Here is a 16,854-nt window from a genome sequence, read left to right as displayed (position 1 = left end):
TGCGTTTTTACTCCCCTGGTTTTCCTCTGATTTTAGTGCTTGTACTTGAAATGATAACATGCATTCTTGCCTATCTACAGCCTACTGGGAGTGATTTCTTTTACACTTTTTCAGAGATGTTATGCTTTTAGAACACTAACTACTTTAATCCCTTCTAACTTCATATAAATTTTATCATGGATTTTAGTTGTACACATATCTTCACCACTCATGATTTTAAAGTATATTTAGTCAACATTCCTTTACATGTGCCCTTATATTTACTATTGCTATTGTTCTGCTTCTCTGCTTTCTATCTTTTCCATATATGACCATTTTCCTTCTAGGTCACTCTGTTTTTGTTTTTTTAAAATTAAAGTTTATTGGGGTGACAATTGTTAGCAAAATTACATAGATTTCAGGTGTACAATTCTGTATTACATCATCTATATATATCACATTGTGTGTTCACCACCAAGAGTCATTTCACTTTCCATCACTGTATACTGGATACCCTTTACCTTCATCTAACACCCCGCCCCCTCCTTACCCTCTGGTAAGCACTAAATGATTTACTGTGTTTCTGAGGTTTGTTTCTTCATTTGTTTGTCTTGTTCTTTTGTTGTTTTAAGTTTTATATCCCACATATCAGTGAAATCATATGGTTCTTGACTTTTTCTGTCTGATTTATTTCACTGAGCATAATAATCTCAAGATCCATCCATGTTGTCTCAAAAGGTACTATTTCATCTTTTCTTATGGCAGAATAATATTCCATTGTGTATATATATCACAACTTCTTTATTCATTCCTCTATCGAAGGACATTTTCGTCATTTCCATGTCTTGGCCACTATAAATAAAGCTGCAATGAACATCAGAGCACATATATCTTTACAGATAAATGTTTTCAGATTTTTTGGGTAGATACCCAGGAGATGGATTGCTGGATCATATGGTAATTCTGTTTGTAATTTTTTGAGGAACCTCCACACTGCCTTCTATAGTGGTTGCACCAGTCTGCATTCCCACCAACAGTGTATGAGGGTTCCTTTTTCTCCACAGCCTCTCCAAGACTTGTTACTATTTGTCTTGTTGATGACAGCCATTTTAATTGGTGTGAGGTGATATCTCATTGTGGTTTTGATTTGCATTTCTCTGATGATTAATGATGTTGAGCATTTTTTCATACGTCTATTGGCCATTTGTATGTCTTTTATGGAAAAATGTCTATTCAGGTCTTCTGCCCATTTTTTAATTGGATCGTTCATTTTTTGTTTTTGTTGAGTTGTATGAGTTCCTTATATATGTTAGATATTAACCCCTTATAGGAGGCATTGTTTGCAAAAATTTTCTCCCATTCCATTGGTTACCTCTTTATTTTGTCAATTATTTCTTTTGCTGTGCAGAAGCTTTTTAGTTTGATATAGTCCCATTCATTTATTTTAGTTTTCACTTCCCTTGCTTTTGGGGTCAAATTCATAAAATGCTCTTTGAACCCAAGGTCCATAAGTTTAGTGCCTATGTTTTCTTCTATGCATATTATTGTTACAGATATTATGTTCAGGTCTTTTATCCACTTTGAATTAATTTTAGTACACAGTGACAGATAGCAGTCCAGTTTCATTCTTTTGCTGGTGGCTTTCCAATTCTGCCAGCACCATTTTTGAAGAGGCTGTCTTTTTTCCATTGTATGTTTTTTGCTTCTTTGTCAAACATTATCTGTCCATGTTTATGTGGTTTTATTTCTGGGTTCTCAATTCTATTCCATTGGTCTGTGTTTGTTTTTCTGCCATTACCATACTGTTTTGATTATTGTTTCCCTGTGGTACAAACTGAAGTCACGGACTGTGATACCTCTACCATTATTCTTTTTTCTTAGGATTGCTTTGGCTATTCGGGGTATTTTGTGGTTCCATACAAATCTAATGATTTTTTTGTTCTATTTCTTTAAAAATGCCACTGTGATGCATTGAATCTGAACATTGCTTTGGGTAATTGGCTGTTTTACCTATGTTGATTCTTCCAATGCATGAACACAGAATGTATTTCCATTTCTTTTGTCTTCTTCAATTTCTTTTAAAATTGTCTTATAGTTTTCAGCATATAAGTCTTTCACATCTGCGGTTAAATTTATTCCTAGGTATTTCATTCTTTTTGTTACAATTGCAAATGGAATTGCCTTTTTAATTTCTTTTTCTGAGATTTCATTTTTAGTATATAGGAATGCAGTGGACTTTTATACATTGATTTTATAGCTGGCAACTTTACTATATTTGTTTATTTTTTTTCATTCATTGTTTCTAATAGCTTTATGGTTGAGTCTTTAGGGTTTTCTATATATAGTATCATGCCATCTTCAAAGAGTGACAATTTGACTTCTTTATTCCCAGTTTAGATGCCTTTTATTTCTTTGTCTTGCTCGATCGCTCTGGCGAGGACTTCCAACACTATGTTGAAAAGCAGAGGTGATAAGGGACAGCCTTGTCATGTTCCTGAATGTAGAGCAAAGGCCTTCAGTTTTTCACCGTTAATTATGATGCTTACTTTCTCCATTCCCTTATGTCAGTTCAGAGCTTTACTCTCTCCCCTTTTATGTTTTTGTTGTCACAAATTATACCTATTGATGTTGGTTAAATAGCCTGCTTCAGTATTTCTTGTAGTGCAGGTCGTGTGTTAGAAAATTCCCTCAGCTTCTGTATGTCTGGAAAGGTCTTTATTCCTCCTTCATATCTAAAGGATATCTTTGCTGGAGATATTATACTTGGCTCATAATTTCTCTCTTTCCATAGTTTGAATATTTGATTCCACTCCTCCTGGTTTGTAGCGTTTCTGCTGAAAAATCTGATGATAATCTAATGGGTTTTCCTTTGTAGGTTACAGTCTTGTTTTCCCTGGCTGCCTTGAGGATTCTTTCTTTGTCATTAATTTTGACAGCTTCAATACAATGTGCCTTGGAGAAGGCCTGTTGGGATTAAGGTGTTCTATTTGCTTCTTGGATTTGAGGATCCAGTTCTTTCCACAAGCTTGGGAAGTTCTCATTGACTATTTGTTTGCATATACTGTCTGTTCCCATCTCCCTTTCTTCTCCTCCTGGTATGCCCATTATTCTTATATTGCTCTTTCTGATGGAGTCAGAAAGTTCTTGTAGAGTTCTTTCATTTCTTTTAACTCTCAAATCTCTCTCTTCTTCCATGTGTGTCATTTCCAGATTTCTATCTTTGTGATCATGGTAGCTCCCCTGCCTGGTAAGTATCAGATTTCTATCTTTGATGTCACTGCTTCTTTCCTTCATCTGGTCAACTTTACTATCTAAGCTGGCTATTTCATTCTTCATTTCTTCTATCGAGTTCTTAATCTCCAGAAATTCTGTTTGGTTCTTTTTTAAAATTTCAATCTCTTTGGTAAAATGTTCATTTTGTTCTTTGATTGTGTTTCATTAAACTGCCTGTCTGTGTTTTCTTGCATCTCATTGCATTTTTTCACAACTGCAATCTTGTATTTTCTGTCATTTCAGTCACATATTTCCATGTGTTAAGTTCATTTTCTGCAGACTTTTCATTTTCTTTCTGAGATGCCTTGTTACCTTGGTTATTCATGGCAATTAATGAATTATTATTTCTCTTCCTAGGCATCTACAGGAGTGGGTTCTGCAACAGGTTACTAGGAAGAGGTCTGTCTTTTGCTTTCCAGTAGGTGTTGATAGAACATTTTATTTTCTCTCTGACTGCTGCCTTTTATTGTCTCTCATGCTATAGTGTTATATTTTCTCTGCACTGTTCTGACTTCTCACACAATGGAAATTTTCGTGGAAATCAAGCTTCTCTTCTGTGAACAGTTCGCTGGGGTCACAGTGCACCGACTCCGTGAGGTTATGTCGAGAGCTTCTGAAGTTCCAAAGCTCTTCCTGCACTATTTTCAGAGCTTGTGTGTTTCAGTGACTCTGTTTACCCTTGCAAGGATCTGCCCAGATAGGGTGGGGACAGGGTTGTGAGAGGTGGCCCAGAGCAATGGTGGCAACCACCAGTTTAGCCAGTCCTGCAACCAAGGCTCCCTCCCCTTCGCTGGAACTAGTTGAGCTCTGAGTCTGTGGCTGCGGGCTGCAGTTCTCAGAACTGCAAATGTTGTGTTCTTTTGATCAAACACTGCTAACATTATGCTTCTAGCATTGGGAAGGTGGTGATGTGCCGAGCTCTGGGAGGGTCGGGAGGGGGCGGCTAGGCTTCTTGCCTAAGCCTTCTGTTCTCTGCTGAGCAGTGATGCCTTAAAGCGCAGTTTTCACCCTTCTTCCCTCTGTCTTTGCTCAATGGTCTCTGCTGTGAACGTTGGGTTCAGCCGTGTTATATGCTGACCCCTCAGGAGGGACTGTGGGCCATAAGGGGAGTGCTAGCTATCCGAGTTCTCCCCTCTCCCACAGCTGCGGTAGTTCCAGAATACAGTGAGGTCCGAGATCCAAGCTCTGGTCTACTCCTGCACCCACGTTTCTTGTGCCTCCGCACTTCCCACTTCCTTCTTCCCCCACCCCCTCGCCCAATTTGCCCACCTTTAGATGATTTCAGTTGAGCGCCTCTTAGTCTTGCCTGTCTGCTGTGCAGGAAGTCCTCTGTGGAATTATAGTTGTTCAGTTTGTTGTAAATTCCAGGGGAGATTTCAAGAGGCTCACCTCATGCCGCCATTTTTATGACATAATCCTAAATCACTGTTTTTAATTCAGGTCCGCGTGATTGCTGACAACAAATTCTTCTCATCTTATATATGGTGGGTGGGTGAAAAAATGGAAGGGATTAAAAAGTACAAATTTGTTGTTGCAAAGTAATCAAGGGCATGTAGTGTATAACATCAGGTATATAATCAATAATATTGTAACAATATTGTTTGAAACCTTTTTATGTTTTCTTAGTTGTGGAAATTATGGTTACTGGGTATAAGTTTTTAGTTGGCTATTATTTATTATATTTAGTGCATTATAGGTATGTCTAAATTTTCTATGGCATTCATAGTTTGTGGTGAGCAGTCAACTGTCCCTATTGTTGGTATTTCTTTGAAGAAAATATTTTTCTTTCTTTTTTTAACTTTAAAAAAGATTTTATTTAAAATATAGCTAACATACAATATTATACTAGTTTCATGTGTACATCATAGTTATTCAACATTTTATACCTAAAGATGTGATCCCCATGATAAGTCTATCAACCATCTGACACCGTACCACGCTATCACAATATTATTGACTGTATTCCCTATGCTGTATATTACATCCACATGACTGTTTTGTTTTACACCTAGAAATTTGAACCTCTTATTCCCCTTCACATTTCCCCAATCCTTTTTCATTTTTCAATTAAAGACATTCAATATTATTTTATATTAATTTCAGGTGCACAGCATAATGGTTAGACATTTATATATTTTAAGAAGTGATCGCCCTCTCTAGTTTAGTATCTACCAGGCAGTATACATAGTTATTACTATATTATTGACCATATTCTCTGTGCTTTACATCCTCATGACTATTTTGTAACTACTAATGAGTACTTCTTAACCCCTTCACCTTTTTCATTCTGCCCCCCAAGCCACCTCCCATCTATCACCATGATAAATCTAGTACTGTTCTGACATCGTACGTAGTTATTACAATATTATTGACTATATTCCTTACGCTATACACTATATCCCCTTGACTACTTTTGTAACCACAAATTTGTACTTCTTAATCCCTTCCAGTTTTTCACCTACCCCCCAACCCCCCTCCCATCTGGAAACCATCAAAATATTTGTTCATTTTGTTCTTTAGATTCCACATATAAGCAAAATCACATTGTTATCTGTCTTTCTCTCTCTGACATACTCCACTCAGCACAATTCCCTCCAGGTCCATCCACGCTGCCACAGATGGTAACCCATTCCCATCCATGGCCAAACAGTATTCCATTGTATATATGTACCACCTCCTCTTTATCCATTCATCCGTCAATGAACACCCAGGCTGCTTCCCCATCTTGGCCATTGTAAACAATGTTACAATGAACATATGGATGCTCATATTCCCTTGAAGTAACGTTTTGTTTTTTTTGGATAAATACCCAGACATAGGATTGCTAGATCCTTCTTTGTCGTTTGTTATACCTTTTGTTTTAAAGTCTATTTTGTCTGTTATAAGTATTTCTAACCCAGTTTACCCCCTTTCACCCCGCCATTTTCAGGAGCTAGCTTTTTCCATCCCTTTATGTTGTCACACAGCAGCCTAACCATCTGTCCCCTCGTGCCTATACCTAAAGAAAGGAGAGTCTGTGAGACTGTTCCTTTCAGGGACTTAGCTTCACCTTTGTGCTTACACTTCATGTCTCTCTGTTTGGCCCCCAAAAGATGGCTGATCAGCCAATGACAGGTAAGATGCCTCACGGGAGGAACAACCCAAGCCAGGTGGAACAGTGTAGGGACCACCAGGAGAACTCACAGGGTTGATAGAGGTGGGCACAGTCCCAACCTTCCCCCAGCTAAGGAGAGCTTCTGCCTATGTGGATATATTCCTTCTCACAACCTGCTTGGGAAGTGAGTCAATGATGTGATAACATCAGTTCTCCTTCCATTCTTATCAATAAGTTTCAGCATAAAGGATTTGTCCCTGGGGAGGCACATACCATAATTGTTAAGACATCATGGGACTTTCTATTCCAGCTGTTTGCAGGCAAGGGTGATTGATTTGAATCAGTTTTCTGGTATGATGTATGAGACTCACAGACCATGGAGAAAACAATACTACTTCCTGTGTATATATCAATAAAAGCCAAAAGGCGGCCCGATTCGGGCCCTCAGTCCTTTGAGGCTGGGAGACCCTTGGCTCCCTGTTTCATAACTTTCTTGATTTCTGTTTCTTTCTTAACCCTTCACCGCCCCTTCTCGTTCTCTCACTGCCCATGTTGTGCTGGACGCGACACCTTTACTTTCAGTCTATATATGTCTTTCAATCTGAAGTGAGTCTCTTGTAGGCAGGATAAATAAGAGTCCTGTTTTCTTACTAATTCAGCTACCCTATCTTTTGATTGGAACACTTAATTTATTTACATTTAAAACAATTGTTGATAGACATGTAGTTATTGCCATTTTAATATGTATGTTCTTGATATAAAGTCTGACAATCAAGTTCACGAACTTGTTGCAACAATGCTGCTAACTTTTTCTGATAGCAGAGGGATAATTCATTATGAATATGTACCATCTGGACAAACAGTTAACCAAGTTTACTATTTGGAAGTGCTGAAAGGGCTGCGTGAGAAAGTTAGATAACCTAAACTTTTCGCCAACAGTTCATGGCTCTTGCATCACAACAATGCACCAGCTCACTGGCACTGTCTGTGAGGGAGTTTTTAGCCAGTAAACAAATAACTGTATTGGAACACCCACCCTACTCACCTGATCTGGCTCCCAAAGACTGCTTTCTTTACCCAAAGATAAAGGAAATATTGGAAGGAAGACATGTTGATGACATTCAGGATATCAAGGGTAATACAATGACAGCTCTGATGGCCATTCCAGAAAAAGAGTTCCAAAAGTGCTTTGAAGGGTGGACTAGGCGCTGGCATCAGTGCATAGCTTCCCAAGGGGAGTACTTCGAAGGTGACCGCAGTGATATTCAGCAGTGAGGTATGTAGCACTTTTTCTAGGATGAGTTCACGAACTTAATTGTCTGACCTTGTATATAAGAAATAAAATGTTGCTGGAGAGTTTATTCTTTTTTTTTTTTCAATCGAATATATGGTGATGGAAGGAGAGTTTATTCTAATGAGACCCAGGGAGATCTGTTTTGTCTCAGTGGAGGAAATGGCAGTGCTATCAGCTCTTAGATATGAAACGGGAGTTAAGGGCGTGGTCTCAGGGGCTTTAGAATTTAGTAAGAAATAAATTTAAGCACATCTGAAAATCTGACCTTCTGAGAGAATCCCAAGTAGTCTATAAGGCTCAATAGTGACTGCTTTGAAAGCCTCACCGCTTCCGGGGAAAAAACTTGAGTCAGACATAAGGACATTGCTAACACTTTCCCCCTGGAAAGCCGGAGACTGCTGGAAGATAACAAATACTGATATTTAGAGGACAGAGATACTCATCAAAATCATCGTGAGTTTGAGTGGCGTGGGGGGAACTTGAAAGAGGCTGGAGGCACATGGGAAAATTATTTGCAGTGTTCTGGATCTTTCTATGACATGAAAGCTGAGCTTTTTTAAACAAAAATTATGAAATTATGAGAAGGCCCAAATTACTTAGCTATTTCATTTTTACTTCCTTCTCACTATAAAATTACATATATGTGTGTGTGTGTGTGTGTGTGTGTGTGTGTGTGAAAGCATTCTTTTTTTTTTAATTTTATTTTATTAAATTTATTGGGGTGACAATTGTTAGTAAAATTACATAGATTTCAGGTGTACAATTCTGTATTACATCATCTATAAATCCTATTGTGTGTTCATCACCCAGAGTCAGTTCTCGGGAAAGCATTCTTATCAGCATTTTTCTGTAAGTGCTATTCTTATTGACCCTACTTCATAATGAAACATTACTAGGACTAAAAAAACTTCATATAGCCAATATTCTCTCTCTCTGCTTTCCTGTCTCTTTCATTCCCTCCATCCTCTCCCTCCCATTTCTGCCAATAGTGACAGATTTGTTGTTAATATGTTATACAAATTGTGCAGAAATGTGTAAACTGCACCCTACTCAATCTTTTTTGGGGGGCAAATATTTTTTTTTATTAGTTTCAAGTGTACAAAACAATGTAATAGTTCGATATTTACATCCCTCACAAAAAGATAGCCCCCCTCCCCCAATCTACTACCCCTCTGACATCATATATAGCTGCAACAATTCCATTGACTCTATTGCTATTCAATCTTTTGAGCTCCTTTATATACCCCTTTATTTTAAGGCTATTCCACGAACCATAAACATTTCACAAGTTTTAGAAGATCAATTAGGGCACAACTTGTAGACTTATATTCAATTATGTGGAATTACTATGGACAGGTGTCAAAGGTTAATTGTTATTGCTATTATCTGTAGAACAAATTATACAGAGTTTCCACTTGTTTCATATATAATCCAAGTCATATTAGGCCTAAAGGGAGACAGATCCATTATCAAAGTCAAACATTGTGGGGATGGCAGGAGTGCAAGAAGATGTTCCCTGGCTGATTTATTCTGCCCATCCTTGAAGGCTGGCTGAGCAGAAACCAGAGTGGATGTTTGTTAGTTTGGAACCAGCTCTCAGGGCACGTAGACAGTGCTTCAAGTTTCCTACACCCCCAGCCAGTGAAACAATGAAGTTCTAACACTCGATGTACTGGACCTAGCTCATATTGAGTTATAAACTTTGAGTTAGGCTCTTCAATATTGCCCTAAAAGTAGGGCCAATGCTGTCTTTCTCTAACCAAGGCATAAAGTTTGCAAAAGAGCATGAAATTAACATTTTCTAAAGAGCCTTTCAAATTGGAAATCATTTGTTATTTTACTCCTTAGAAGGTCACCTGTACTGGAATGGATAGGTTCTGTGAAGGTGAGAAGTAGGAGTGCTCATCCTGGGGAAGCTCTGTCCATCTTTGCTAACGCTCAGTATATGGATACAGAGAAAACAAAATAAAAATATATTGAAATGATCTGCTTACATTCAAGGAATCATTGTTATATTCTTTCTTTTGTTCCAGATGGAAAGTTGCTCTTTCTTCCTGTGAAGTGTTTTATCTCCTCCATATTCTGTTTCTACCCTTCATTCTCTCAAAATAAACTGTTACTCTTTCTACCTCCCTTCTCCTCATTATTATTTTCCTTTCTCATTTTTTTATCCCACTCCCTCTATCCTTTCCCTCCTTCTCTCTTCTCCTTATAATTCTTTGTTTCTATCTGTGTCTTTGAATTTAGGTAGTATGCATAATGCACACCATAAATAATTCTAATGCACCACTGCTCAACATAATAAATGGCTATGTTTTCCTAAGTTTTTACTGCAGGCATACAGAAAGAGCACACTTAATGTGTTTAGTTGTCCCTAATCTCATTTGATTCATTTCTGATCCTGCTATCCTGTTCAATTGGCTCCACTGTAATTCACCAATGCTATTCTTTGTTTCTGCTTCAGGTGTAAGATTATTTTCTGAGTCTTCAGATTAATTTCTGAAGCACAACATGCTCTTTCTTTTCTCCTTTTACTTGAATCTCTCTCCCCCTCTATTTATTGACCTCTGTAACCATGACTATCTAAATTTCTTCCCTTCTGATTCCTTCTATATATTTCTATATTTTTAGTCCACCCTCCTCTTTCTCTTCTCATCATTAAAATTCTGTGCAAGGTTTTGGTGGACACTTTTCACATCAGCTATGTGTCATAAGAGTAACATACAATGCTGGACAGTCAGACTCGTTTTTAGAAAATAACTACATGTCTTGCAGATGTGCATGTTAATATGTGTCACTATACTTGAAATGATAAGGATTTTTTTTCCTTAACATAATATCTATGAAATGCTAGTCTGATATACAAAGCACACCTTCTGGAAGTTGTGTGAGGAGTGTGTGTGTGTGTGTGTGTGTGTGTGTGGTCAGTGTATGGTGTGGTGCTATATGTGTGGTAGGAAGTGTGTGTGCATGTGTGTGTAAGTATGACAGCTGCCTTAGATGTTCTATGTGGTTCCTCATCATTAGTTTCTAATTATTCTTTAACGTTCTAAAACCAAATATATTTTTAGTTCATTTTCTTTATTATGTTGCTTTCTTCTACTTTTAATTTAAAAAATAAATGTAATGCCTATTTTTTCTATGAGATGCTCTTTTCTTCCTGACACTTATTCAATGTCTGTTACGAATTTATTACCTTGGAAAAGGTGTTTTCCATAGACTATTTCTCATTAGTACACTACTTAGTGTTAGGTGTCTTCAAACCATTTTTTTTCTATAATATAAGAATAGAAAATATTAACTTTTTTTGTTTTGTCACTTTTAACTTGCTCTAGATAGAATCACAATATATACATATTTTTAAATTAAAGTTTTTTTGGGTGACAATTGTTAGTAAAGTTACATAGGTTTCAGGTGTACAATTCTGTATTACATTATCTATATATCACATTGTGTGTTCACCACTCAGGATCAGTTCTCCTTCTGTCACCATATATTTGATCCCTTTTACCCTCTAATAACCACTAAACTATTGTCTATGTCTATGAGTTTAGCCAAAGCAATCCTAAGAAAAAAGAACGATGCTGGAGTATCACACTCCCTGACTTTACCTTGTGCTACAGAGCAACAATAATCAAAACAGCATGGTATTGGCAGAAAAACAGACACACAGACAAATGGAATAGAATTGAAAACCCAGAAATAAACCCACATAAATATGGACAGATAATTTTTGACAAAGGAATCGTAATATTAAGCTATGGAAAAATTCCATACTAAAATGTTAATAATTGTGTTTGATTATGAAAAATATTAATAATTGTGTCTGATTGTAAAACCAGGAAATTTAGCTTTCACATGTTACAATAAATATTGATTTTATTAAAGAAAAATAAGTCCATATTGTAAGAGGGAAGCTGCCCTGGTCAAACCACATGTATATGTTTTAATTTGCAGTTCTTGGAATTACAGATTAATAAAAGATCAACAAAACGGAACTGAAAGCTGAGAGAGTGTTACATTGAAGAGTACAGAAACCACATGAAGAATCTCCTCCTCCTGGCCTAATTTTCCAGGAGGAGAGGAACATCAACATAAGGGCGAGGGACTTTCAAATCTGGCTCACATCCACAGGACACTGAATAATTTCAGCTCTGTTCAGTTGCACAAACGCCGTGTGGGCCCTGGGGACTCTCAGAGGATGAGGCATTGAAATTAAACTGAAGTAGAGACTTCTCACAGGTAGAACAGTCTAAGAAGGATAATGATTATGAATTCCGCCTCCATTCACCTTCTAAGAGAAACTGGCGTGGCAGCACGGCGCATAAACAGGACTGCTGGTGAGACACGCAGCAGGATGGCAGAGGTGGGCTCAGGCCAGGACACCCAGAAGTCTGAACGGGACGGGAAAGGCTAAGCAGAAAGATTCCAGTGGGGGAGTCCTCTCAGCAGTTAGTGCCAGATCACAGCCTTGTGAATTGAGGTTAAAGAAGATTAGTTTTTCTTAAATTAGAATGTTTACTGTAAAAGCCACAAATATTGGGGAAGAAAAGAGGCTGCATGGAAAGTAAAGAAATTGTCATTAAGTGATGCTAAAGTAAAATTGCAGAGGCTCTAAAGACCTGGATGATCTGAGGGAGGAAAATGCAACCACAGGCCTCCCCATAGGCTGGGGTGTGTGAGCGATGCTGGATGATAAGCCCTGTGTTTCTTCAAGACAGGAGGACACCGTGCCTCTCGTAAGATGTAGTCCACGTAGCTAATGTTGGTTGGTTCTTCGTATTAATTAACTTTTTCTTAGTGTTACATGCCAATTATCTGGCTTATAGTCTTAAGTTCTGCTCTTTTCATAAAAAATGTCACTAAACATTCGTAAACCAATTAATTAAAATCATTAGAGTAGTTTTCTATTCTTGTATGCTGTACTAAATATCTGCATTAATGAAACAACAACACTCTAATGATATTTTCAACAAAGAATTTATTTTTCTGTGGAAAGATGGGGCATGACCTCAATGTGGATGACAAATTAGAGCATCATTTCATAATGATTATTTAAACAGATTGCAATACACAGCAAGCAAAAAATTGATCCGTAATGTCTAATCCACACCAAAAATTACAATTAGGTTAAAATTTATGCACAAAACTGTGCACCCTGTTACAATTATAGTTACATAGTCAATCCTGCAATTTCCATTGGAAATAAACTTATTCAAAGATCACTTAAAGTAATTAGGGAGATAAGTAGAGTTCTTTTCTTCTTCCTCAATAGATTTAACTTGTTATATTGAACTGTTATATCCACAGTTGTTTTTATATTTGAGTCAACTATAATATCTTGATATTTTAAAACTTTCTACCTAAAGTAAAGTATACATGTTTCAAAAATACAGAAGTAAATGGTATGTTAATATAACTATTTTTCTTTACTCAATAGGTGGCTTACAATTTTAAAACATCATGAATCAAACAAGGATGATGGAATTCTTGCTTGTGAGATTTACTGACAATCAGATGCTGTTGAGACTTCATGCTGTGCTCTTCTCACTGATCTACCTAGTGGCCATGCTGGAGAATTTCATCATCATTTTCCTCACAATTCTTGACCAACACCTCCACACCCCAATGTATTTTTTCCTTAGGTATTTGTCCTTCTTAGATCTGTGTCTCATTTCTGCTACAGTACCCAAGTCTATTCTCAACTCCATCACCTTCACTAACTCCATCTCTTTCCTGGGGTGTGTGTTACAGCTCTTCCTGGTGGTGCTAATGGCTGGGTCAGAGATTGGCATCCTCACAGCGATGTCCTATGACCGCTATGTTGCCATCTGCCGCCCTCTGCATTACGAAGCTGTCATGAGTAAAGGGGCCTGTGTCCAGTTGATGGCTGTGTCCTGGCTCAATGGAGGGGCCTTGGGAATCTTGTATTCAGCTGGGACATTCTCTCTGAATTTTTGTGGATCCAATAAAATACATCAGTTCTTCTGTGATGTTCCTGCCCTACTAAAGCTCACTTGTTCTGAAAAACATGCAACTATTGATGCCAGTGTGGCCATTGGTGTCTGTTATGCATTTTCATGTTTAGCTTGCATTGTGATCTCCTATGGGTATATTTTCTCTACTGTGTTAAAGATTCCAAGCACAGAGAACCACTCCAAAGCTTTTTCCACTTGCCTGCCCCACCTCATTGTTGTGAGTGCATTCCTTCTAACAGGCGCTGTTGCTTATTTAAGACCAGCCTCTGATGAGCATTCTCTTCTAGACTTGCTGGTGTCTATATTCTATTCCATGGTACCCCCAACCTTGAACCCTGTTATCTACTGTCTGAGGAACAAGGACATTAAATCAGTTCTAGGAAAAGTCCTATGGAATGTTAAAAGCAGTCCAGTAATAGAAAGATGAGTAAAACTGAAGTCACGCAGTAGGATTTTCTTTTTTGTTCCCCCATTAAATAACTTTTTGACATTATTTGTATTAGAGATAAATATAAATTGTAAATACATTATGCTGTCTTATTGGTGATAACCTCAAGTTGTCAGTTTAAATAGGAATTCAGCCTTCCCTTATACTCCTTCCCTTTATCTCTTAAGGGTATAGAAATTATAAAGATTTTCTCTTATGACTTTGACAATTTTTGACTCTTGTCTGAACTCCATATATATGAGATTTGTATGAGGTTCTGATTCCTCCAAAACTACCATCTTCCCCGGCATTTTATATTTATTTAGCAAGTGTCTTTTTTTTTTTTTTTTAAGATTTTATTGGGGAAGGGGAACAGGACTTTATTGGGGAACAGTGTGTACTTCCAGGGCTTTTTTCCAAGTCAAGTTATTGTCCTTTCAATCTTAGTTGTAGAGGGTGCCATTCAGCTTCAAGTTGTTGTCCTTTCAGTCTTAGTTGTGGAGGGCGCAGCTCAGCTCCAGGTCCAGTTGCCGTTACTAGTTGCAGGGGGCACAGCCCACCATCCCTTGCGGGAGTCGAGGAATCAAACTGGTAACCTTGTGGTTGAGAGGATGCGCTCCAACCAACTGAGCCATCCGGGACGCAGCTCAGCTCAAGGTGCCGTGTTCAATCTTAGTTGCTGGGGGTGCTGCCCACCATCCCTTGCGGAACTCAAGGAATTGAACTGGCAACCTTGTGGTTGAGAGTCCACTGGCCCATGTGGGAATTGAACCAGCAGCCTTCGGAGTTAGGAGCATGGAGCTCTAACCGCCTGAGCCATCAGGCCGGCCCAGCAAGTGTCTTAATATCCTAAATTTCTCATATATATTTTATTTATTTAACTTATAGCCTTTGCTTTTCACTATTTGGTGAAAGTTATGAATTTAAATTTAAAAAATGACTTTAACTTTGAAGTTTAAAAAAATTTATACTAGTACTCAATTTTGTCACATTTGATTTATTTGACCAATATATATTTGATGATGATTTTTTTTATGATTACTCACATATTTAAGAAAATGTTTCTCTCATATCTTTGTTTCTTTTGATGTAAATCATATTATTTGGGACTCATATTTTACCCTTTCTTAAATTTTCTTTCATCTAATGTGTTGATTTGGACATTGGGATAATCGTTTTTACAATTTATTTGATTTTATGAAAGTAGTGTCTGATACTGCTTTCCACATTGTGATAAATCCCACATCCTACTGTTTTCAGACTTCATTAGCATATAACATTTCTGGAATTTTTTAAAGAAATAGAACAAAATACCATCAGATTTGTATGGAACCAAAAAAGACCCTGAATAGCCAAAGCAATACTAAGAAAAAAGAACGATGCTGGAGGTATCGCACTCCCTGACTTCAGCTTGTACCACAGAGCAAAAATAATCAAAACAGCATGATATTGGCAGAAAAACAGACACACAGACCAGTGGAATAGAATTAAAAACCCAGAAATAAACCCACATGAATATAGACAGATAATTTACAACAAAGGAGCCAAAAACATACAGTGGAGAAAAGACAGCCTCTTCAATAAATGGTGCTGGGAGAATTGGAAAGCCACATGCAAAAGAATGAAATTAGACTGCTGTCTGTTACCATGTACCAAAATTAACTCAAAATGGATCAAAACCCTAAACATAAGACCCGAAACAATAAACTGCATAGAAGAAAACATAGGTACTAAACTTGTGGACCTTGGGTTCAAAGAGCATTTTATGAATTTGACTCCAAAGGCAAGGGAAGTAAAAGCTAAAATAAACGAATGGGACTATATGAAACTTAAAAGCTTCTGCACAGCAAAAGAAACCATTGACAAAATGAAGAGGCAACCAACTGAATGGGAGAAGATTTTTGGAAACAATGCTTCTGATAAGGGGCTAATATCCAAAACATATAAGGAACTCATACAACTCAACAACAAAAAAACAAACAATCTAATTTAAAAAGTGGGCAGAGGACCTGAATAGACTTTTCTTCAAAGAGGGCGTACAGATGGCCAATAGACATATGAGAAGATGATTAACATCACTAATCATCAGAGAAATGCAAATAAAAACCACAATGAGATATCATCTCACCCCTGTTAGAATGACCATCATCAACAAGACAAATAGTAACAAGTGTTGGAGAGGCTGTGGAGAAAAAGGAACCCTCATACACTGTTGATGGGAATGCAGATTGGTGCAGCTGCTATGGAAGGCAGTGTGGAGGTGCCTCAAAAAATTAAGAATAGAATTGCCATATGACCCAGCAATCCCTCTCCTGGTATCTACCCAAAAAGTCTGAAAATATTTATCTGTAAAGATGTATGTGCTCCGATGTTCATTGCAGCTTTATTTATGGTGGCCAAGACATGTAAACAACCAAATTGTCCTTGGATAGATGAATGGATAAAGAAGATGTGGTATATATACATACACAATGAAATAGTACAATTTGTGACAACATGGATGAGTCTTGATGTTGTTATACTCAGTGAAATAAGTCAGACAGAAAAAGTCGAGAACCATATGATTTCACTGATATGTGGGCTATAAAACTGAAAACAACAAAGGAACAAGACAGACAAATAAAGAAACAAAACCTCATAGACACAGACAATAGTTTAGTGGTCACCAGAGAGTAGGGGTGACAGGGGTGGTAGATGAGAGTAAACAGGGTCAAATATATGGTGATGGAAGGAGAACTGACTCTGGGTGGTGAACACACAATGTGAAATATAGATGATGTATTACAGAATTGTACACTGGAAACCTATG

At 37.5% G+C, this 16,854-nt stretch overlaps 1 protein-coding gene across 1 annotated transcript; it reads left to right on the top strand.

Moving 5' to 3' along the window:
• Nucleotides 1–13,103: 13,103 nt before the first annotated feature.
• On the top strand, nucleotides 13,104–14,045 carry LOC109439006 (olfactory receptor 14K1). The gene has a single exon (XM_019719197.3). The coding sequence runs from the start codon at nucleotides 13,104–13,106 to the stop codon at nucleotides 14,043–14,045; it is 942 nt and encodes a 313-aa protein (XP_019574756.2).
• Nucleotides 14,046–16,854: the final 2,809 nt, after the last annotated feature.

The sequence above is a fragment of the Rhinolophus sinicus genome, chromosome 5, assembly GCF_057876585.1.
Source record: "Rhinolophus sinicus isolate RSI-liver-muscle chromosome 5, RSI-T2T, whole genome shotgun sequence".
Taxonomy (NCBI): Eukaryota; Metazoa; Chordata; class Mammalia; order Chiroptera; family Rhinolophidae; genus Rhinolophus; species Rhinolophus sinicus.
The sequence above is the reverse complement of the archived record's forward strand: the minus strand, read 5'-3'. Positions and strand labels throughout refer to the sequence as shown.